The sequence below is a fragment of the Telmatherina bonti genome (assembly GCF_933228915.1).
Source record: "Telmatherina bonti genome assembly, chromosome: 18".
Lineage (NCBI taxonomy): Eukaryota > Metazoa > Chordata > Actinopteri > Atheriniformes > Telmatherinidae > Telmatherina > Telmatherina bonti.
The window spans coordinates 28599372-28624011 of NC_136616.1; the positions used below are offsets into that span (position 1 = coordinate 28599372).

At 40.9% G+C, this 24640-nt stretch overlaps 1 protein-coding gene across 3 annotated transcripts in view; it reads left to right on the forward strand.

The window, feature by feature from the left end:
* The window catches only part of exoc6b (exocyst complex component 6B), a gene marked incomplete at its 5' end in the record, with an annotated part of 120297 nt that overhangs the window by 70045 nt on the left and 25612 nt on the right, over positions 1-24640 (forward strand). For 2 of the 3 annotated variants that reach the window (XM_079257613.1, XM_079257614.1), the window contains 3 exons: positions 4401-4430; positions 14234-14375; positions 18282-18355. In XM_079257613.1, coding sequence (XP_079113739.1) covers positions 4401-4430; positions 14234-14375; positions 18282-18355 — 246 coding nt within the window. The remainder of the gene's footprint in view (positions 1-4400; positions 4431-14233; positions 14376-18281; positions 18356-24640) is intronic. The other variant, XM_079257615.1, reaches the window with a different exon arrangement.

The window sequence follows — 24640 nt, forward strand, 5'->3', positions numbered from 1 at the left end:
GTTGTACTGACCTCTGCATTTATCCTGGCTTTGGACCAGAGCACCCTTGGGGCTGCAGCGTAGGTGACCAGGACTTGAACTGCTGACCTTCAGGTCACAGGACAACCAGCCCTACCACCAAACCCCCCCCTTTGCTTTCACACCCAGTAAATCTTTCTATTCAATATTTTGCAACCTGAACACAGTTTCTAAATGTCAAATACACAAAACCAATCTGTACACAGTCCAGAACTAAAATAACAACATCGCACATACAGTCAGCCAACATGAGTGTCCTCCGTAGGGTGACTTGACTAGATAAGGATAGAAACACGGTTATCCAGGATGGTCTGGGAGTAGAACCGCTGCTCGGATGCCTCCATAGTGAGGTTTTCTGGGGACACGTCCCACCAGGAGGAGACCAAGCAGAAGACCCAGTGCACAGATCCAGCACCCAGACGGACGAAGTCTTTCAGCTGGCTTGGAAAAGCCTTTGGTTCCTCTGTACGGTCTGAAAGTAGCCAGTAAAAGCAAAGTCTCCCCACCCCCATCAACGGCCTGACTCTGGATGAATGGAGGGGAATGGACACATGGATGAATCTGCTTTTAAAACTTAATGTGTAAACATTTTTTTCTATCACTCCAACGCACCTTTATCTGGGTGTCTACTGTATCTGGACTGAAGCATGGATGAATGTATTGATGCAGCCTTCAGCAAACACACTCATACACACACAGGTTAGCTTTAAGATGATTACACACCCAGATTTGGACAAGGCAGGTCACAAGGCCAGAAGACCACACACATACAGTTGTTCAGCTAAGTGTTTTCCAGCACTTCTAAGAAGCTTTTGCCTTCACCCCCACAAGCCCTGGACATGACCCCGTTGCACACACTTTAAGGCAGTTTAACACACAACTTGGGGCCTCCTAAGTAGATCAGCTGCTATGGATCTGATATGGTGGCATGACCCGGTGAAATAGATGGTGATCATTTCAGAGTGTAGAGTTACACAAAAAAAAAACTGGATACTGCTGAAGTGTGGAGGTTCGGGAGGAATTAAGGAAAGCATGAGTTAGAAAATACTTAGTTCAGCTCTAGTATTAACATGGAGACCTGATCTGAATAGACTGGAGTTTATCCAGTAACCCACAGACTTTTACATCATTTTGTCAGCCTAACAAAAAGTACATGGAAATACAGATGTTCAGCTACCTAACAGCCTGATGTGAAGATGGGAAAGAAAAGTAAATGTCAGGATGCAGCATGTCATTTTGACTCTTTCTACCAAACCATCATCAGATGATTAGCTGCTAGATGTCAGTCCTCGTGCCTTCATGTTTTTTGGTTCTGCAGGTGTGTTTTCTGTCAACTTAAGCTTGTTACATATTCCACGAGAAGCAAGGAATGATATTCTTTTTCGTCAGGTCCATTCATCCGCCATAAGAAGCACGTATGCAGCGGGGAGGGGTCACTGCGGGGGGCGATGTCTGCTTTTATGTGCAATGACCCCGGTTGTTAACTCCGCCAAGGAGGGTATGTTTTTACCGGCGTCTATCTCTTTGTGTTTAAGATAACTCAAAAAGTTATGGACGGATTTTTATGAAATTTTTTAGGAGTTGTTGGAAATGTGAAAAAGAAGAACTGATTCAATTTTGGTGGTGATCCGGATCACCGTCCAAGAATTTTGTAAAGTATTCTTTAACAATGTGCTTGGCGGAGGTTTGCGCCCTCCGAGTGCTTTTCTACTTTCATATTTAACAAACAACTTGGTCCACGGCAGGGCGGCTTGTGCATGTGGCTGGATCTCTGTGTTTTAATGCCACATGTTGTAAAAATGTTGGTCCTTTCTCACCCCCTCGATCAGCTGTTTTATTAAAACACTTTTCCATGTTGATGACGTCAACTCCTATTGTCCGATTAATCATACAGTCCTTCTCGGAGCCCCGCAAGGAAAAAGTTCTGCCAGCCTGATGTGTCGAGAAATGTCTTAAATACGTCTGCGAGAACAAATTGACGTCATTTTCTTTTGGGGCTTCGAGAACAAGAAAAAAGTTCTGTCTTCTCGTGGAGGATGTAACAAGCTTTAAAAAGACACATCTCAGATGAGACACTTGCTACAGGAATAAGAAGCTGACCTTTCAGGAGTTTGAGCACTACTTCCCTTTTCATCCAAATCAAGTGACCAAAAGAACCATTTTCTCCTGGCTGTGGAGTCTACACATCCCATCACATTTAGAGATCCATGAAGAAGCAGTAGATTCTGCTCCTGTTGACGCCTTATGTCTGGGTTGGCAGGTTGTCCGATAACAGGATGAACACTGTGGTTTTAACAAGCTGCATTCTCATTGAAGATCCGCCTTCAACGAATCTTATGAGTTCCAGACATTTTCTTGGTAATAAGAAATTAAATTCTAATCGACTAATTTTATCTGAAAAGGAGAAGCGGCGTTTGACTTTTTGCTGGTAATGTGGTAAACTGTCTGTGAGATAAAACTATAGCTTGATTGGAGTCCAATTTATTAAGAGATGTTCACCTTTCATGGTGTGTATTAGTTAAAACCAAGCCGTGAGTATAAATGGAAATGTGTACATAAAATTAATCACAATAATTGTCAACTTTTTTTTATATAAAGGAATGGAGGATGAAGGCCTATGTTTATGTGAGATGTGAGAAGCTTAAAGAAAGATAGCAGAGCATTATTCCTCCAGTTTATGGTAAACACTGAGGGACAAAAGTAGTTTTTGACAAATAGAAAAGTTATTCCGAATGAAACTCAATGACACTAAATCTTCAAAATTGCTAAAACAAATGCAGAGTTTTCTGACAGCAGTCCACTGCAGCAAACACTGTTTTGTTTATACACGCTCTGTAGTCAAACACGGTTATGGCAACATTATCCTGTGGGGAAGTTTTTTGTCCGATAGACAAGTTAAAATTAGAGATGTTCGATATTATCAGCATTAAAATGCAATATTGGAAATTATCGGTATCGGTTTTTACTTTTTTAATGACCCAACTTTTCACAGCATGCACATATTCTCTATCAAACTCTTCAGCTATGTCTCCTCTAACTCAAAATGACAAATTAAAATGGATATCATTAATAGTTTCTCACATATCTGTTGATATCTGTATAAGAAATTAAGAGTTGGACAAAATTAGTAAATCCGATGTCAGTAAAAAAGCTGGTATTGAGCATTTTTAGTTAAAATAACAGGACAAGAACAAAAAACCAAAAGTATCTTCAGAATAATCTTGAAAAACAAGTGTCCCAGTCCGACTGAAAGGGAAGGATGATGTTTGGTTCAGAAACGAAGTAGCGACATAATGTAAGCCTTTGTTAAACCGCTCAGGTTGAGACACAGCAAGTACACGTATTTTCCTCGTGCATTACAGCTCTGTATTACCACATGTTTACAAGCATTTGCTTGCACAACTCAACCTATTACTAGTGTAATTAGTTCACTGACATGCAGCAGATTCCCACAGCTACTGCTCAACAGGCTATAAAATGTAACTTAGTTTGTAAAACTACACAACAATAATTGGCAGTACAAACAAAAAAAATTGATGCATGTTCCAGTAACATGTAGGAGAAGAAAATGGGTTTGGTGGGGATCCAGCCCACTGGTGAGGCGAGAAAACTGATGGGAGACGGATACCTGAACTAGACTAAAAATCCAGGAATAAATGGTTGTTTTTCTTTATGACTGAGAACGTACAGTCTAAAATGTTGCATAACTCACAGTAAGGACATTTAAAACCAGCATAAACACACAATGATAAGCACTGAGGTAGCATGACACAGCAACATTCTTTCAATAACATGACCCATTGCGTATAGAAATGTCCGCGTGACTGCATGTACCAGCTAGAAGCAGGAGAGTGCTGAGAAACCTCAGCAGGATTGGATTTCTTCAGCAGTTCTAGACTGAATAAACACATAGATGTTAATCGTCTCAGTTGTCACTGGAGCAGAAAGTGGATCCAAGAGCTAATAAGGCTGCTCATTTGTGCTTTACTGAGAAATGCTAATAATCGAGCTGGTCTGAAATGTTGAAGACGGAAAAAGTCCTCGGGGGTGAAAGTGATCATGTGAAAATTAGAGAGAATATTCTGGACACATAACTTGCTGTTTTTATGGTTGAAGCTTTCCTTGTTCAGCAGAAGGTTTGGCTGCTTTTTCTGTGTGTGTGGATGTGTTCTCCATGATGCCATCATCATGTTACACAAAGTGGCTGATAGAGCTGGATTATCTCCACACACACTTTCCACACACATGTGGAAAAGCTGCCAATGTTCTTGTAGTGATTTGATGGAGGAGGTTTATCTCCACATTTCACTTCTCCTGTTAATAACACAAGTTTGGATATCTGTCCGTGTGGTAAGTGTCTTGGTCTATGCTTCTTGCCGTAGGGAAGGCCTGTAGATCACGCTACTTTACCGGTGAGTATCGGTGTGTTGTTGCAGTAACTGAGTGATGTTTACCAACCCCTTTACTGACCTCTTTAACCTTTTAAAATTGGACTTAAATCTCCACCATTGAGTTCATCCACATGCATGTGAGATGAAAAGAGTGTGATGCATGTTTAACTAGAAAAGCTTTCATGAGCCCCAAACTGTGTCCCAGCCAGCCAGTGAAGTGGAAACTGGTCACCTCCACGGCGTTGGATCAGTTTTATAGCAGGACTGTAAAATTTCCTTCTATAAAACACGTTTATACATGACAGCAGTTAACAGTTGATTATCATGCAAGTAACTGAGTCTTTTCTTGAGGTGATAACAGCATGCATAGTGGTCCGGAGTGCAACACAAAACGTGGACGAAAACACAACAACAAAAGATTAAATGTCAAGAAATACTACAGAGGAAAATGGAAAATAATGGGAGAAAATGGGGGGAAATACAAACAATACAGAAAGATGGTAAAGGTTGAAAAGCTAACCATTTTTCTGCACTTCACTCCCCTCTCTCTCTCTCTCTCTCTCTCTCTCTCTCTGACCCCTTTTCCTACTACTATAAGTACTATCAGCTACTACTCGATAAGGGCCTGTCGTGCCCATGATGATGTCAGGACTAATTGATTGTAATTAGCCTGATCGGTGTAACGTCCCCAGCTGCTCTGTTTACATGCACATCTAAAGTCCAGCTGTTCAATATAGCCTAAATAAGCTGAGTTCAGAATTTAAGTTGCAATAACATTCCTATTCATTCATATCCCTGTTTTACATCTGAGCATCATCACAGAGCTTCCATTACATCAAGGATGGGACACTCTGGTCCTTGTGAGCAACTGTGCTGCAAGTTTTTGCTGTTTCCCTGTTTTAACACCTTATTTATTATGCAGAACTGGACAATAAGCTGTTGGATCCACTTAATTTGTTGAATTGGAGATGAGGAAACATAAACATGCAGCCTATATAATATTTGCACCCAATCTTTTTCACCTGCAGATCATCTTGTTCTGCATCAACTCTGCTGCTGGAGCTGGAGTTGCCAGGTCTTCTGACAGACACAAGCAGTCACATCTATGCCAATGTTTTGCTTTCTGTTTGTGAGGTTGTGTTTTGTATCTCAGGACCACTTTAAGGAAGTCTGCTTTAACTTTCCCAACAGTTGAATCACAAAACAATCATAAAATTATTCAGAAATACAAAAAAATTGTTTACTTAAAGTCTAACAGAGCTAAAAACATTTCCATATCTGGTCATTAAGCCACTAAAGTGTATCTGCTTGCATTTGTTTATGCTCAACACAAGTTTCATAGATAAAACACAACAATCACGCAGCCAAAATCCAAGTTCAGAAATCATTTTTTAGGTGATTTTTTAGCGCCATGAACAGATATCTGGCACACTGCAGAAATCTGTGATCATTGCAAAATGCCTAACCTGCAGCTGCACCCTTTACGCTCATTTCCATGTACACTGTGTGAGCGTGAGGCTCAGACACATAAGAAGATTCCCATCCTCAGCCATTTTCCAGGTCATGAATCAGAATGAGCACCTGTAACCCCTCGGACTCCCCTGTGACACATTTCAGTGAAGGAGTTCTGAAATCGGGTATCACATGCCAGTATCATATTTTCTGCTGTGATCCCACCTCTTGACTTTTGGCTGCCCTGACTGGCTGTTTATTTGACTGACAGGTTTCTGGATGGACGGCGAGCATATTATACACCATGTCGAATCCCTTCCAGGAGTTGTGAAACAGTGTGTTGTGGCATTGTGACTTACTGTGCTGTGGAGTTTCTAAATCAACCTGCTTCCAGCGTTACGAGGCTGCAGATGAATTCAGCTGCTGCAGAATGGGAGACGTGCATGCTAAACCAGAGCCTCCTATTTCCCTCTGGTCTCTTTATCCAATTAGTCTATTTGATCCTCGAACATAATGCTGCAGGGAGATTGCAAAATATGTTAAATTGAACCTTTGTTTTGTTTAGTTTTTAGCTGTATTCAGTACCTGCTCGTGTCATGTTTACAGCCAAACAGATTAATTTGGTCCACAGTGAAACTGCACGCCTTCATTTACCACAAAAGCCCATAATAAGGCTCCTGATTCTTGCTGGATTGGCCTGTCTAGAAAACTGGAGCTACTTGTTGGGTTTTTTATGTTGCTTTTTGTAAAGGCTGCTAAAATTGGATCCACTTTCAAATCATTGTCTCACACACACACACTGCTCCTAAACATCCTGATGCACCTGGTCCAAACTAAATAACATCGCCATGAAACAGATGCTTTATCAGGCAACTCTGTGGGAAATGTTTATGAATAAACTTTGCCTTTATGACAAAACGGTGAGCGGTGCTTACAAAACATGAGGCAGTCCAGATGCTAACCCAGCTCTGTTTACTGAAACACACTGGTCAGAAAGTTTGAGTTGCTCCCGACCCAGTCCCATATGTAAGTAGTTCTTCTGTAGCACCAGTTTCACTGTCTGATGGGTGGAAATCTTCACAACTGATCTAAGATGTGCACCAACCATTATCAGTGTTTAAGGTGCCTTGGTGTGTGTGTTTTTTCTACCTTGTTTATATGTAGGCAGTAGGGCTGTGATGAGATGCTTTTGTCCCGATTCGATTCCGATTTTTTTGGGTGCCAATTCGATTTAAATTGCGATTCTCACAACACTTCAATATTCAATATATTAATTTTTTTTAGATTAAAAGCAAAAAAAATGTATAAAACTTATTTTTTTGCCCGTCATTTTTCTTCAGGTCAATTGGGGAAAAACAACGCAGTAGCCAGACCATCATTCTGCTGCTATGATGCCCAAGATGACAAGTTAAAAGATCAATAAAAACAATAAAAATGCCAAAAATTTTGTAATGGATCATATTTATTTATTTGAAAAAAAAAACAAAACTTTTTTTTAAAAAAAAAAAAAAAAAAAAAATCTATTTTAAAATTGTGAAGCAAAAAAAATCCAGATTTTTAATTTTTCGATTAGATTTTCCCACCCCTAGTAGGCAGTGTCCGAGTTGGCATTTATACAGCAAACAAGACGATGAGCTAAAACAAGTGTTTGTCTCAGAGGCGCAGCTTCATTTATATTTAGTTTAATTAAAGGAGGAGTAAAACGTGGATGGGATTCAGGTTTTCCCTGCAGAGCGTTGTGTTGCTGCTACATTTACTGGCTTGATCTGTCAGTGGTTGTAAAGTTGTGGATGATCAGTGTAAACTGTGGAGCATATTTTAGAAAGAAAAAACGGACTGTTATTTAGCGGTCACCAACATGTCAGGTTTTCTGATGGCATGGCAGACTTAAATAAGTTGAATCTTTCGTAAGGTGGATTAGCTGGATGTGTAAGGTTAAAGTTTAAAAAAAAAAAAAAAAAAAGCCTTGGTGAGTTTGTCTCTGAATCAGATTGAGTGGTTTTATAGAATGACAGTAAAAACACATTAAATAATCCTGAACTGTAAATTTGTTAACATGTTTTCATGTCAGATTCATCCATCTACATTCCTTCATTACTCCTCCTCTTCCTTTCTTCATTCCTTGTTCCTGATTCCTTACCCCTCCCCCTTTACGCTGTCTCTCTGACTCCCCCATCCTTTCTCCTCACCTCTCTCCCTCCACGTTGCTCGCTTTCCGTTTTCTTGTTTATTTGTGCAGCTGAGTAGCTTTTAATGAGCTCTGATGAACATCTCTTATTAGCTAGAGGGATGGAGGAAGAAGAGGTGGAGATTGGGGGATTTAGGAACAGAGGAGAGAAGCATCAGCTGATGCTGTGTTTATGCTTCCTTCTTCCTCCATAACTCTTCATTCTCTCCTCCTGTTGTCTCCTCACTCGTTTATCTTACACCCGCACTGGTGCTGCTGTTCATGGTTTGGCTTCTTCAGTCCTTTATTTTCTTTCTCCTTCACTCATCTTCCACTCTCATCACTTTCTTCTTCTTTACTCACATTTCCCAACATGTGCATTTCTTTGCTTCACCTCCATTCCTAATCATCTTTGTCATTCTTCTCTGTAGAGATCACCTCCTTGCCTTACCTTTTCATCCATTTTTTCCTTTTCAACCGTCTTTTCCCCCATTTTTTTCAAGCCATTTTCATGCACAAACAGCGGGAATTTCAGGAAGCAGCCTGGACCAAACGCTGCGGTCTTTTTCCACAGTTGCTCATCACAGCAGGATGCTCTCCTGGCTGGAAGATCTCTGCATTATGTTTACACAAACTCCTGCTCCACAACAGAATTCAGTTGACTTCAGCTTTATTTATACAACACCGAGACACAACAGTCATCTCAGGGTTAAAGTATATTTATACAGTTCAGTTTGAAGAATATAATGGCCTAGCTAACCTATGGATCGCTTTGAATCTTGACTTTTATTCAATCCTCCAGAAAATTTGAGGACTTTATAAGTAGAAGCCTTTTTCCTCCATTTTCTTCCTCTTCCCCAACGTTTCTTCGTCATCTTTCTGCATTTTTCTTTTTAATATTAATTTCCATCAGTGTTACTTTTTCACTACTTTCCTTGCTTTTCCAGCCCTTTTGCTTTGTTTCTCTTACGTGCCATAATCATTCATCATCTTTTATTTTTCTTCAACTTTCCACATTCATCATTTCTTCCCCTTTCTTTCTTGCTCTACCTTTCCGTAACACTTTTCTCATCTTTACTTCCCTTTCTCAAACTGCCCTCATTTCTCCCTGTTTCATTCATTCACTTATTCTACTTTGCTTTATTTGCAGATCGTCTTGTCCCTTTGTCTTACTTAGCTGTGTATCCTCCATCTTTCTCTTCTTTCCTTCAGTCTCTCTCCTCTCCTCTCCTGGTTAATTATTGCCAGTTGTGTGTGTTGAAGTCTGAGGCGACACCGTTGGTGTCAGACAGACCTACCTGTGTGTTTCAGGGCCTGTAAACATAATTAGCTCATTTCACGCTCAATTTCACCCTGTGATAATTGACCCCCCGGGGTTGTGTGGAGTGTGAGTTCAGAGGCCAGCATCAGATTGGAGGAAATCCGGCCGTTCATACGTATGTTTCTCAAACATGTGTACGCCGTGTGTAAAATTAGATTTCCCTGTGAGATGAAAGCTACTTCTGAATGAACCGAGCTCCAGACCCTTTCCAAGGTGGAGCTCGGTTCGCTCCAGCCACAGTCTGATCCCTTTACTGTCAGCTCTGTTATATAAGAGATAAGATGGATTTTTATGGATCTCTGAAAGGAAACCAGTTTATTACAGCAGCAGCAAGTTGAGCTGTTGCCTGGAAAAAAGAGGAAATTCAGCTAAAGTAAAATTAAAGAATAAGCGTGATCAAAACGTTTTGCAATGAAAGTGTTTGATTCTAACTAATGTGTCTGTGTGGTTTAATGTGATGTTTAATATTTAAGATATGTTGGGAAATTAAAGAGGAATTGAGCCATAAATCAGGAATTCCAAAACCCTGTCACTTGGAGTGTTTATAGCTTTTACTTCTATGTTAGTTGCTTTTTTTTTTATCTTTCATGGTAAACAGCAGACTCTTGAGCTTTGCAGAATGATGGCAGCAAATACCTACCAAGCAGATTGTTTAATGTTGGTGCTTGAAATCCCCGCTTGGCCTCTCCTTCGTTGGGGAGGAGTAATGGCTGCGCTGCACTCTGAAACGCCATCTTTTCTACAGCCTGCTACACAAAAGTCAAAGTACTGAGCTACAATGTGAGGACGATTCGCTCAGCCAGACGCATCCGGAACAAAGGGAAAGCTGGTATTATGTGTCCCTGAGCTGTATGACACAACTTGGTGACTGAAACTAAGACTTTGCTTTTCTCACTGTCTGAAACTCTTCATCCTTTGTTCTGTACTCAGCATCTGTGCCAACCAGTCTGCTGAAGCCAGCAGCGAGCTCGGCGCACACTGCGTTTGGTCTGGAAAGGTCTAAGTGATCCCGATGTACCTTGGAAGTTGGAAGTCTGAACCTAAATAACAAAGCTTTATCATTTACTCCGAGCTTTTCAGGACAGCTGGCCTGAAATAAGCCCGTTTCGTTTTCTGCAAAAAGGAAGAACTTTATCCTTAATCTGTACCTTGCAAGATCAAACGGACGTCATTTTGCTCTGGATGTGATCGGGGACATCTCGCGGCATGTTGTCGACGCATCAACCAAGCAAAACGTTCTGCTTACAGGGCCGCAAGAAGTTTTATGCCGTTGTTGGTATAGTTGAGGTGGCTGAGGTTTACTCAGATAAACATGAAGCGGAAAGTTGACGCTTTGCATTTTTTTTGCTGATGTGAGATTGAACGGATAGCTTTAACACACAGCTGATGGAGGGGGCGACAAGGTACAAGAATGTGTACACTTGACTAACAAAACGTCTTGTGGAGTATGAATTGTCTCGACCAAAACTTTGTTCTTCTCTTGCAGCTGTGAGAAGCAAGAACAAAGTTGTATGAAACAAACTTCAGTGTCTGTGTTTCCTTGTAGTTCAACACAGTTCCCAACACACCACAGAATTACAAGCTAATAAACAGGTTGTCGACCAGGCGTTGCGTCCACTGTATCATGACTAGACTACACACACACACACACATTTACGACCAAACGACAACAACGATGATTAATTCCCTGAGAGCAGTGGCAACATTTGCAAACATAACCAAACAGCACACGGAAACTGAGGCATTTCTGTGCAATTAGAGCTGCAGAAACACTGTTATACCATTATATCGCATTCACAGCAGCGCTTGAAGCTTATGCATCATTACAACAATTTGTGTTTGTCTGATTGTGTGTATATGCATGTGTTTAGATTCCCTGTGTGATTAATGGAGGTAATTAAACATACGGGGCTGGAAGGAGAGGTCTGGTCTTCCATATTAATCACCAGGACGTGTATCGGTGCGCTGCTCGTGTTAAGCAGACACATCAAAGTCTCGTCAGGATTAATTTGTGCAATCAGGCCCTTCGGCAGAAACATGCACTTCCCTTCTTTCTTGTGCTCTACTTTTTGTGATTGTGAGAGGGTTAATTTGTGTTCTCAACATCGCGTCTTGTCAAAACTGTGTTAATGGAATAAAGGAAGAGGAAATGAGTCATTATGAAAATTGTTATTTAATGATTACGAGAAAACACAACACACTCTTGTGTAGATTGCCTCAGTTTGACCCTCGGCTCTGGTTGTTATTTTAGTCTCTTCTGCTCCCTGTTTAACTTTTTTAGCTTTTAGCCCTGCGTTCTTCTCTGATCTCTTTGCTTCATGGTGTTGGAATGCAGACGTCGAGGTCAACATGGAGGCCACGGCCAGTCGCTAAGATTATACACACGCGTCTGCTCACACATGCACTTTTGATTTCCGTATTAATGCGTTGTCGTGTACTTCCACATCCGCTGCTTTTATTCTTATTGTGCTACTTTATCATTCTGACTGCACCTGAATGCAACTTACTTTATCAGTGCTCACTCTGTGTGAGAATCTGGACAATTATGTGGTCGGTTTTAATCTTTTCTGATCCCCTCATCCTTCTCTGTGATGTCGGTGGTGATTCGTTTTATTATACAGACATCACTTGCCAAAATAAGAAAAAAAAAAAGAAAGCATAAAAAAACTGATAATGGATTAAACCAGAAACAACACAGTGGAGGCTTATTGTGAAAAGTGCAACGTACTGAGATCTGAAGAGAGAAGCAGGAATAACAATCGACTCCTAAAACACTGCTCGGGCTTGTTGCTGTTGTTTTTTATTATTCATTTTACCTTTTGATTATTACGTTGACTTCCTCTGCTTTATTACTATACAACTAAATTGTTAATTAACATATTGCAGAGGTTAAATACTTTACATTTTGGGCACACTAATGACTTGGGCAACATGAAGCACTTTAAAGTACTTGGTTAAGATCAGACCTACTAAGCTGTGTCACGGTTAGGTATAAATATACACAGTCACTGATGGGATCCCAGGATATGAAAATCCTGCTCTTTATAAACAGACCCATTGGGGTATGCTCTGTTTTTAAAACCTCACACAGCATGCTACTTTCCTAGTGCCAGTATGTGGTGAGTTGTTGTGTCCACCGTCAGAGGTTTTACATGCAACTTAGGGGGATGTTCCTTTATATCATCTTTAGTTTAACCCTGGAGAAACAAATGTTTGTTTTAGCTTTCAACCCTGCGGTGATGCACATTCCATACTAAGTGCCCATTTATGCTCCCTTACGCATGTAAATGGGGACATCTGTTTCAAATATTTTCATATGTCGCGACCAAGTGGCAACCTCCTGCAGTTAAAAGTGAAGCCTATGCGGAAATTATGCCCAAATTTGCAGTTCCCCCTTCATCCACTAGGAGCTCCAAAACAGAGCAAATCCCCATAGACTCCCATGTTAAAAAGACCAACTTCACGGCAGAAATAAACATGTTTACTGCCTGGTTCAAAAATCCATTTTTAGTTTAATAGGTCAGGTTTACCTTCATGACAACTGTGGGGGGAGTGAATTTTTTTCGAACTCGACCGTTTAAAAGTAATTTAAATTAGAAATTCTGCATATTTAGGGGCGTGTCCTTTTGATTGACAGGTACCCAGTCTCCCGCTTCAAGTAAGAAGACTGCAGAACAACCGCGGTTTTTAGCCGGTTAACAACTTGACTTAGCTTTAGCCTGATTACCTCTGTTAGCTCGGTTAGCTCTTAGCTACAGGCAGCTCTATGTCAATCATCCACCATGACGCTTACAGCCCCCCCTGACTTCTACCTCTTTGCCCATATTTGTATTTTTCAGCTCTTCAGAAACCTATGGGTGACGTCACGGAGGCTCCGTCCATCTTTTATATACAGTCTATGGTCACGACCTTCATACTTGCATGCGTTTTGTACATTATCATAGTTGTTAAGCTAGTGTAGAGTTCAAAGTTCACTTGCATGTTTTGACACCAGTTAGTTTTGGCAATTACCACTTTAAAGTTGTTCACAAAAATTAAAAAAAAACTGAAGAATAAAACCACAGTGTTGTTTGCTGTTCCAAAGTTCTTCTGTGTCTTTTTCAGATACTCCTTCTCTGGTTGCTTACATGTCACACAAGTCAACACTGTCCCTGTCATTTCTGGTCGCACTGCTCAGTTTTCTACAACAAGCTAAGCTAAGCTCCTTGAAAATGGACCAAATTACTCCATAACCGACAGAGGAGATGAATGTACATTAATGCTTTCCAGATGCACTGAATACTTTTTTATTAAAAGTACTAAAGTACTTTACACAAATTCCTGCTTTTTTTTGTCATCTCTGATATTTCAACCTGAAGTAAAACTAAAGGTTTTTATCATCTTCATTTGTTAGACAGGTGCGTTAAACACATGTAGTAGGAAGCAGAACAAGAAAGCCTGCCGGGATGGACATAAACAAGGGATGCACATATTAATACTTTGACCAACAGCTGATACCAGTTTCTATAAATTTTTTCACTGTTAATGCTTATTTTTTCATTTATTTAATAGTTAATTTGCTCTTAAAATGTTGAAATAAGATATAAAAATAACTTTACAGAAAACAGCACTTTAAAGAATTTCATCCTTCCATTGCTCCGTCTTTAAAGTACATATTAACTTATTGCTTTTCCTTCTTTTTTTGCATTTTGATTTAAACATTTATTTTTATTGTTAAATCTGTCCACCACAGTGAAGACACAGCAGATAAATATCATCCACAATCATCAATTGATACTTTTCCTCACTGTAATGTTTCTGTGCTGATTCCAGCTCCTGTCTGTGCTGTAAGATCAACAGGTGACCTCAGCATGTGGACATCTCACCTCTTTCTGTCATTCTCAGGGTAAAGTTGCCCAGACAGCCTGCATGTCTGCATGCAAACACATTGCCACCTCCCTGATGCAGCTGCTGCTCGACCCAGAGATCCGACAGATCTCCATGGGAGCCCTGCATCAGCTCAACACTGACGTCAAGGAGTGCGAGAGTGAGTGTCAAAAGGTTTTATTTCACTTGGATTTTTGCACTGTTGACATTTTAAAAGAGTCAATATTTAGTTTTAATTCTGGTCTTTACAAAAAGCCGGACTGTTTTTATGTTTTTTGTATCTGGAAGTGTATTTTCTGCATCATTTAGTCAGATTATTTCTGGCTTTTAAACTTAAGGTTAAATATAGCTGAAGTGTGCCATCACTATGCGACTGTGAAGACGCTAAAGTGCCAATGAATGGCTTTATAACTAGCATTTGCTCTGCTAAAAGATATTTTAGAGTAAATCAATGCAAAGTTTATTTTCTGATTGTAATTTTGAAATGGATTTCTACTGATAGCACTGCAGAGGATTAAACCACATGTATCTTTTATTTACACTCCTGTCTTATCTTGTAGTTTTAACTCTTTATTAGTCTTATGCATGCAGTGATTTATTTATTTATTCTCTGTTAAACCTATATTTTCTTTTCATTTCCCTCCCAGTTTCTCATTTTAATTTTTTTTAACTAAACCCGTAAAAAATACAAAACATGTTTCACATCCACTTCCATTGAGCTAAAATGGTTAAACTCAGTTTTACATCACAGTTTTTTTTACTATTAAAAAGGCTTTAGAAATACTGTCTGCAGTTCACATTAGAAAGCACAGGGGGCGCTACGGAACAACCGAACACGGGGTTAGGGGAGAGCATCTTTGATCCCATCAGCTTCTCCTCCTCCCTCATTAATCATCCTCTCATCTACCATTTTAACCTTCCTCATCTTTTTTTTCCTCTTTTTTTCAGCTCATTCTTCCCTCTCCTTCCCACCCCGCCCTCGCTTCTCCTCACCCCTTTCTCTTTCTTCCCTCCTCCACTTCCCTGATTCCTGAGACTTTAAGATGCCGGGTTTTGCAGATAAAGGAGTGGGAGACATGAAAGAGCGTGAGGCGTTGTTGGCTCGGGTTTTTTACATGATCAAGGTTCTTAGAGTCACAGTGCGGGTCACACTGTGATGTGATGTGCAGCGACGTGCATGCAGCGCTGCCGAGGGATTAGGAGGTCACAGAACTACTTGTATGGAGCAAAGTGACGAGGAAGAGAAGTTAAAGATACAGTAGAGCGACAGATAAAATGGAAAGAAGTGAATCATATGAGGGGTGAGAAGAATTCAAATACCAAAATAGCAGAGAGGCTGTGGTGGGAGAGAGGGATTAGAAGAAAGGAAGGAAGGAAGGATAAATGACAAAAAATAAAGAAACCCTGCATTGAAAATGCACAGATGGATGAATAGCTAGAGGGTTAGCTTCAATAGCTCAAAAGACTGGAATAAATTAGAGTAATGGTTGGAAAGTAAGGACGGTCAACTAGGGTTCGTTTGTAGCAAAAGATCTATGAATCCTGTTGGTGGAGGCTGGATGGCGATCGGTGGACAGAATAAATATGGAATAATGAAAAAACTGGAAATAAAAATGACCATACAACATGAAAGCTACAAGGAAAATGTACACAAGTCTCAGAGTATAGATGAAAGCAGGTGGATAAGATGAATAAGTGATTGGGATGAAAAGAACTGTGGGATGAGAGGAAAATAGGATTAAATGAAGGAAGGATGTATTTAATGAAATGAAACTCAGAAGTGTTAAAAAGGAAGAAAGAAGGGCAGAAAAGCAGAGGAATCAAATCAAAATAAATTAATGGAAGAGGAAGTGAGGAGGGTGCAACAAAGAAGGATTAGGGATTATTTTAATGGAGAAGACAGAGGCTCAGGTGGAAGACCGGGTGGGAAGGAAATGAAAACAGGAGGGACATAAAACTGATGACTGTAGGAGCTTTGAGCAGGAAAATAATTAAGAATAATGAGGAACCAAGAAGTCTATAAGAGGGGTTGAGAGTTAGGGAAAGATGAACAAAGTTCAAATAATGTAAAACTGTGGCGTGAATCTTGACCATGAAGGATGGATAAAAGTAAAAGACTTGCTGAAAGTCCCAGAAAGCTTTTCTCCAGATATTGGCTGATTTCTCACGTCTTTGTACAAGATCATTTTCAGAGGAATCAGTTTTGTTCTTTGTCAAGCATCTTAGTTAATTCAGATTCATGAATCATATAAAGGAAATAAAGGACTCTAAATAAAGAGATGAAGCAATGTCCTATCCATGCAATTTCCATGCAATTTGGCAAAGAACACATTTTAAGTTGTATCTTTGTTGTTAGCAGCCTGTCATTTCCTCACCAAGCATGAATGATGAGTCATTAATGGATTCACTGTAAAACACTTAACAAGCACGATAGAAATCTAATCTGTGTTTGATATTTTTCCTCTTTTTTTTTTTTTTTTTTTTTTTTTTTTTTTTAGTTTTAGCTATGAAAAATAAAAAAGTAACAGTTTGACAGACATAAAATAGTTTAGTTGCTACTGGCTGAAGACGCGATGTCTCGCCATGGTGTGCCGTGTGTCCATACAGACTGAAACCGTCTCAGCATGTCAGAGTGGCTTCTTTAAGAAACGGGAGGGAAAGTCCAGTAAAGACCGGATTCAGGACCTGACAGGTGCTTTTAGACCAGGCGTGTCAAACTCCAGTCCTCAAGGGTCGGCATTTGGCAGGTTTTCATTGTTTCCCTGCACCAACATGCCTGATTCAAATCAGATGGATCCAACAGCTTGATTCATTTGGGTCCGGTGTGTTGGAGCATGACCTTCTGTTCAGTAGAGCTGCATCAGAAATAATCTCCATGTAGGACGGCTGTCAGGAGCCGATCTTAAAGCAGGGCGAACGGGTAGAAAAGGCTGAGATATGCCAAATGACACATAAACTGGGCTAAAATTCAGTGGCAATGGAGAAATTAATCCCCTACAAACTCAGATTATGGACTCATATAAGATCATGTTGAGTTAGAACAAAACAAAAGGCAGACGCATCCAAATAGCAGCTTATAATGTCCTTCAATCTAATATAAATATCTAAAGATAAGGGCAAAGTTACAAAATACCGACTTGTAAGCTCCTTAAAATTTACACACATTCTGTATTATCATTTATATTTGCAGTAATTTATGCAAGTTTAAAGATATTTGCCATTTCCCAGACACTGGAAGTGGGTTGTGTTTCAGGACGTATGCGACGAGAAAAACCGGCGTATTTTCCTCTCACGTGTGTTGCCTCCGCAGTGTCATGTGACCCGGGTTTGGAAAGGGAAAAGTAGACGAAGAAAAAAAAGATAAAAGGTTAGTTTAACCTGCAGCTTCAAAGTTCACGAGCAGGAGCTGTTTGTGTGTGTCGCAGGGGTCAGCGGAGATGGCAGGCGTGTAATGAGTGCTGTGGTGTGTATGGCCTTGTGTGAGTGTCCTGAGGTGAAAGAGATTAGCTACAGGCTTGCTCTCCTTCTCCACAGCACTCCTCTTTTCTCTCCTTCCCTCCATCAGAATACCAGTCGGCTTGTTTACGGGGGCCAACTGACGCCAAGACCCCAGCTTACACTCCGCACGACCCCGACACACACACAGCCGTCACCCTGGATTCGCAATCCAGCCGTCTTCAACTGCACTGAGCAGAAACACACACCAAGCGTCCCCGCCGACGTCATCTCAATCGTTTTGTCATCTTCATCACATATTCAGACACCCTACACCTAAAAACCTGCCGCTCACGTCTACACACTCACTTTTTTTCCACACACACACACACACAGTGTCTTTTTCAACAAGACCTAGCGACATGACTCTAACACCCTGCCCTCCCCTTCCTTCTCCTCTGCCTCCTCCTCCTCCCCAGGCTGTCATTTGTCTGCCAATCTATCCCGATGCATAGCGAATCCGACCTGGTCTTTTATTATTCCGTTTTTCACCCTGTTTTCCCTCCTCCTCCTCCTCTCTTCCCTCTCTCCGGGGGTGGACTGGGGGGGGCGGGTTTGTATTTTCCCACAGGTTTTGCCAGAGCCAGCCCGGTCGCAGGCTTCCAGGGTGACACGTTGCTTCTGGCCTTCAGTGACTTGAGACAAGTAGGTCTTTGTCTCCTTCGTCGTCCTCTCCCCTTCGTTCTCTCTTTCTGTTTTTATTTTTTTTTCTTCGCCCCACTATCTTTCTTCTGCCTCCTCCTCCTCCTTGTTCTTTTCATCTTCCCTCCCATCCTCCCTCGCAGTGCCCATATCTTCCTTCATTTGCTTTTCTGATTGTTTTATTTATTTAATATTCTGTCATACATGCTTTAAATTCTCTCCATGTTTTGTTCAAATATGTTCAAACATTTCTAGTTTATTATGACTCTTTTTTTTTTTTTTTTTTTTACTTTATCTCTTCATCCGACTCTGCTGTAGTCATTCCTTGTGGTGTTGCCAAATTATTATAAATCATAGTGGAAATTATCCACAAAAAGTAAAGAATTAAAGCAGGAAACTAAAAGGCTGAATGTGTAATTTGAAGGTATTTGAGTCTCAACACTAATTTTCCACACGGTTCTGAATCTGAATAAAGAGCTTCAGATTAAATGGTTGCAGGCCTGAAATATGAAAACCTCAGAGAACTTGTTGGTCCTTTTGAGTTCACTTGTTTCATATGTGTCTTTATGAAACTCCTGTTGGCCATGTTGGCATGGTTCATGTCACCGAACAGCTCCGACCAGTCAGGGTGTGGATGAAGAAGATGTGAGCTTGTACCAGAGTCGGTGCTGCCAGCAGATTATTTAGACCCTGTGGGTTTTGGGGTGGTGGTTTCTGCAGATTGGACCTCCTTCCCACATATCCCTTCAGATTTGTATCTAGAATGAACACCTCGGACTCTTTGGTGTCTTTTTTGAGGCCTTCCAGCGGGGGGAGGCCGCCACTGTGGCTGCATTCAGGAGGATGAATACTGTGCAGTGATGTTTAGATGTGTGGTCAAAGTCAGAGTGATGTGAATTCATATGAAGGTCAGGTTGCAGGTTTCCCAGCAGAAAACTGCAGGTACAAGATGACAAACTGATGATTGATCTGACTTATTTTATAGAAGACATACTTCTATAGCAGGGGTCACCAACTCCAGTGCTTGAGGGCTACCATCCTGCAGGTTTTAGTGTTTCCCTTGCACAACACTTTTGATCCAAGTGAAAAGGTTCTCCAAGAACTTGTTGTCATCTTCTGCACCTGACAGTTGATTTGGCTCAGGTGTGTTGTACCTGCAGGATGGTAGCCCTTCAGGACCGGAGTTGGTGACCCCTGTTCTATAAACATCTAGCTAAACAACACCAGTGCTTCTTTTTTCCTCAAGATGATTTCCTGGTTTGTAGAGACTGCAGCATTAGCATGTTTTGCTCCCGTTACTGACTTAAGAATCAGAGATTTAGTTTAGGACATGTCCCGCCAGACTGTTGTTGAACTGGTGAAAGTTTGTTGTACCAGTTCAGGACCTCTCAACCAGGCTCTTTGGGGCCAACATGGGTCCTCTGGCTGGATGTAGAGAAACCGCAGAGTGCAGGAAGTGGCTCAGTTTGTGTGCTGTGCGTCTTGTTTTGGGTCCTGGGAAAAACTGAGCAGAACCAGTCAGAGCTGGGGTAGAACTGGACGGCTCCGCTGGGAATTCAGGATGTTGGGCGGAGTGTGTGTGTGTGTGCGTGTTTATGTTGCATTTTGAAATGCAAAATAAAGAGAAATAAAAAAAGGTGCTTGGCAAGCGAGTGTGTGTGTGTGTGTGTGTGTGTGTGTGTGTGTGTGTGCATGAAAACGTGTTTGCAGTGGCGGTTTCTGAGCGGGTCTTTTCGGAGAGTTTGCCGCGTTTGTGCGACTGTCATCGTTACTGAATGTGTGAAACGGGGCGGAGAGCAGGGCTGAAAGTTTGTGAGGCTTCCTGGCTGCTGTGTTTGTCATCGTGGGTAGAAAGTGTTTGCGTGTGTGAAACGTTGGGCGTTGAGTGTGTGTGTATGTGTGTGTGTGTGTGTCATCTCAGTGAATGTGTGAAACAGGGCAGAGAGCGAGTCAAAGATTGTGTGCTTGCATGGCCGTCTTTGATGTGTGTGTTTATCGCTGTTGATGTTGAGTGTGTGAAAGTTGGTGGAAAGTGTGTGTCTGTATTTTTGTGTGTGTGTGTGTGTGTGTGTGTGTGTGTGTGTGTGTGTGTGACAGCAGATGACGGATGGGCCGGCAGGACGGAGAAGGGGACGATGAATGAGGTGACAGACAGAGACGGATAGCCCTTTATCCCTCCGTCACAATCCCTCTTTCTCTCTCCCTCTCTTCTCTTTCTCCGCCTGTCGGGATGATGCAGTGCCTCTTGTTCTCTCGCTCGGAGGAGGAGATGGAAGGGGGAAAGATGGGGAGAAGGAGAAAAGAAAAAAATTGCATTCATCCGGCATCGATGTTTACTTCAACCCCCCGCCTCCTCCTCTCTCCTCAGCGCTTTCCCTCCTTTGCTCCCACTGACTTCTACGTCTTTCGTCATCTCCATCCTTCCCCCTCCTCTTGTCTTTCTTTTGCTGATCAGCATCACTTGACTCCTTTAGGAGTTATTCAGCTCCTTCACTCCTTTATTTCTTTACTTCCATTGTTTTTTTGTAACCATTCTTATCATATCAAAAGAGGCGCATTCCTCCCCCCCCCCCCCCCCGACCTGCTTTCATACCGAACTTCGCGTACACATCTGCCCGAGTGTGCATCTCGGAATCTGATCCACATTCTTTAGGATCAATTTTTCATGTTTGTGTGCCAACGTGTGTGCTTTCATATGTGCTCATATGCATGTATGGACGCTCTGGAGTGTGTGTGTATGTCTTTACGTTGGTGTGTTGGTGAATGGTCGATAAATCACGCTGACGGGGCTGTTTTGTTATGTGGTCGGGTCTCGGTGTTCTGTAAGGTTCTGGGGTCCTGGGACGGGGCCAAGACGACACGTATGTTCACACATTTAACAAAATGGGCTCAGATGGTACAAAAACTTCATTTATAGGTACTTTCAATATTAAATATGACTTCATTATTGATAATATTGACTTCTAATGTGGTTTTCAAAGCCTGTGATGAGGAAATATTCCTCATATCTGCCAAATATTTAACCGATATACTTGCATTCATTTTAATTATTGGATGTATTTGCATGTGTGTCAATGTGAGAGCTGCTGGACCATTTAACACATCATGAATGATGAGGTATTTATCTGCTGTACTTGTTTTTTTTTATGTGTCGTTTATAAAGCTTCCATTATTTTGAGACTCAGTGAAGCATCGCGTCATGTTATGTCTCTAAACCTGGTTGCTGTAGAAATGTTGCGCCTGAATTTTGATATTATCCTTTAATGTAGTCAGATCTTTTCATCGATATGATTCAAATCCTTAATTATTTATCCCTCTTCAGGAAACTGAGAATTCCTCTCAGTCTTATAATTATGCATCTGACAATGTTTGGAGAAAAATTGTCCTCTTTGTTTCTTTATGATGAACACATAATTAACTTGCTTTTATGATGCAGAGCTATTTGAATGATAATATATACAACCTTAGATGACGTTTTATTTTCAGTTTTGATGAAAGAAACTTGTCTTTTCTGCTTCTTTAGTTAGATTTAGTTAGATTTAAAGTCACTGGAAAAACTGGGACTGAAGAGTTTATCATTAATTTCTTGATAAAGAAATAGTGCTGTTAAGCACTAACCAGAATGTGATATGATAGAGCTTCATAGATGAAAAAACTTTTAGTTTCTGTTGATAAGGAATGCAAAGCCCATGCTTTATAATTATTAGCCGACAGGTTTTATATGCAACACCATTTTCTCAACTATATCACTGATCTTGATTTAGATCTCTGCAGGCTACAGTACCTACAGGTTGTGACCTAAATACACAATGTACTTGTTGAAGACAGCCATGCATCAAAGTACAAACCCCCTGGAAACCTTATTATCAAATATTCCCATCAGTTTTTACTCTCACATTATTAGTAGATTACATAAAATTGAGTTTTTATCGACCAAATCCATTAAATTTATTGGGTTTGATGTTTGTCTTTGGTTCAGAAGTTTTCACATCCCAGATCGCTGTGCAACCGTCAACAATCCAAGGAGACACTTAATCATAAATGGTGTTCAGCTTTATCTGTGAGCTAATAAATTAGAGTTTAATCTCTGCTGTTTTCTGGTTAATCTGCACAAACATCAGCATCACATGACCAGGCAAATTATTTCCATCTAGAAAAGGCTGAATCTCTGTGTTCGGCTCATCATCTGTCAGCATCGTTCTCCTGTTCCTTACTATTGCTGAGCGTTGGAGGCTGATTGTTTTAGTGTGTATATATATGTGTGTGTGTTTGTGTGTGTGTGTGTGTGTGTGTACAAGCTCCACGCTCCTGCTTTTCCATAGATCTTATCGGCCTGTCTATATTTAGAACATTCAGAAATCAGTGGTTTCTTCAAACCTTTGGCTGCCCCCCGTGTGTGTGTGTGTGTGTGTGTGTGTGTGTGTGTGTGTGTGTGTGTCACTTACCCAGAAAACGCTTGCTACAGTAGAGTTCCACTCATCCTCTTCTCCAGCCGTTTGTACGGCAGCCATACATTCTTCTACCTTCAGCCCAGTTGTGTGTGTGTCCCCCTGACTGGTCCCAGGTTCATTCCTCTGGTTCACCACATTCAAATTCCAACCATTCATTTACGTCTTCCACTCTTTGTCTGAAATATCATTTCTGTCAAGGTTGCTCTTGTTTTTTTGGGGTTTTTTTTTCCTGTACTGAAACTATTTTCATTCATTTCATTCTGCTGAGTTTCATTTCTTCATGTCTTCACTGCTCCTGTTGCACATTTCTTTCTCTTTGCAGTTATTTCTGTCTGCAAGTTGAGCAATTTGGGTTTTTCTGTGACTGATAAGACCTTTACAAATCAGGGGAATTAACTTATTCATTCAATGATATATAATGGGTTAAATCCAGTATGTAGGGCTTGGAAAGATGAGACTGAAAGTCTGTTCTGCCTTCCTCCACAAGTTCATTAATCATGCTAAAATCATGGCAGGTTGAATTCACGCCAGCGAGCAGTTTCGCATTTTTTATACTTCTTTTACAGTCTGTGTTTCCATGGCAACAATGTGATGCCCACCAGTGTAGCTCTCTGGTGGTGGTTACGTTTCTGTATGTTATTTGTGCTTCGTGTATGAATCCTGCAGTCGGTTTGTGAGTTTTCTCAGGAGTTTAAATAAAAGCCTTAACATTATATAAACCATTAAACTACAGGTGACATCCAGTAGTTTTTCCTACTTTCCTGATGACCCAGAGGGCTTCGATAGGCTGTTGTAGGTTATTTAAAAATAATGTTTTACTTATTTTCTCATCAGTGTCTTCCAATAAGTGTTGTTTGGTTCATGCCAGCCAATGACATCAGCACAGGTTTACAAAGTAGATCCAGCCTGGTCTGCTCATCCTAGGAAGGTCAAAAGGACATTCAGTTGTATGGTTTTGGATGATCAGTTGCTTTTTAATGATTTTTTATGTCTGCGTATCCATTTCACAACCTTCTGTCAGCTAAACACATTTGTTAAACACAGGAGAAGTCGTTGCAGGCCTGTGACCGAGCAACGAACGGACATTTATTTTATTGCTGCTGAGATCCAGAAGCAGCCAGAAATGTGTCGTTGTAGGTTATAAACTACAAGCGACAGCCGTCTCACTCATCATCTCTGGGATGTTTATAGCAATCTGGAAGTTTCTGGAAGATAAGTTTGTTCCCAAAGGGAAAGACTGAGTCAGTTTGACTCTCCTTGTTTTGCTGCTCCTCCACTTTCCTCTTTTTGGAGTTTCCACGTCTTTTTGCTCCGTTCCTCTCAACTGCTCCTTTCATGACCTTGGTTTTTCAGACTTTTCACCTTAAAAGTATAAGACAAAATAGTGACGGAAACATTTTTAAAAAAGATGTATATACTTTTTTTTTTTTTTTTTTCTTCTTAAGCATTTCCATTTCCCCAGACATGACGTAGGGTCTCATGACCAGTTCATTTCCAGTACCACAGATGGTGCGCTACGGAATAAACAACACCAAATGTCCAAGTTTTAGTAAAGGAAATAAGGGCGAAAGTGGCAAATTCCCTGCAGCATGTAGAAAATCCCAAAATATAGCTACATAGCTACCTTGCAGAAGCTGCAATGACCCAAACACTGTTCAATGGAAACACTATAATCGCAATTGTTTTGTCTAAACCAGTGTATTTCCACCCCTGTGCTGTAGCACATTAAGTGTGCCGTGAGAGATCATCAGGTGTAGAAAAGATCCAATTTCACCAAAATGGTCTAAAAAGTAGAAGCAAAGATCACAAAATTACTTGTCTTGTGTTTATTTGAGTT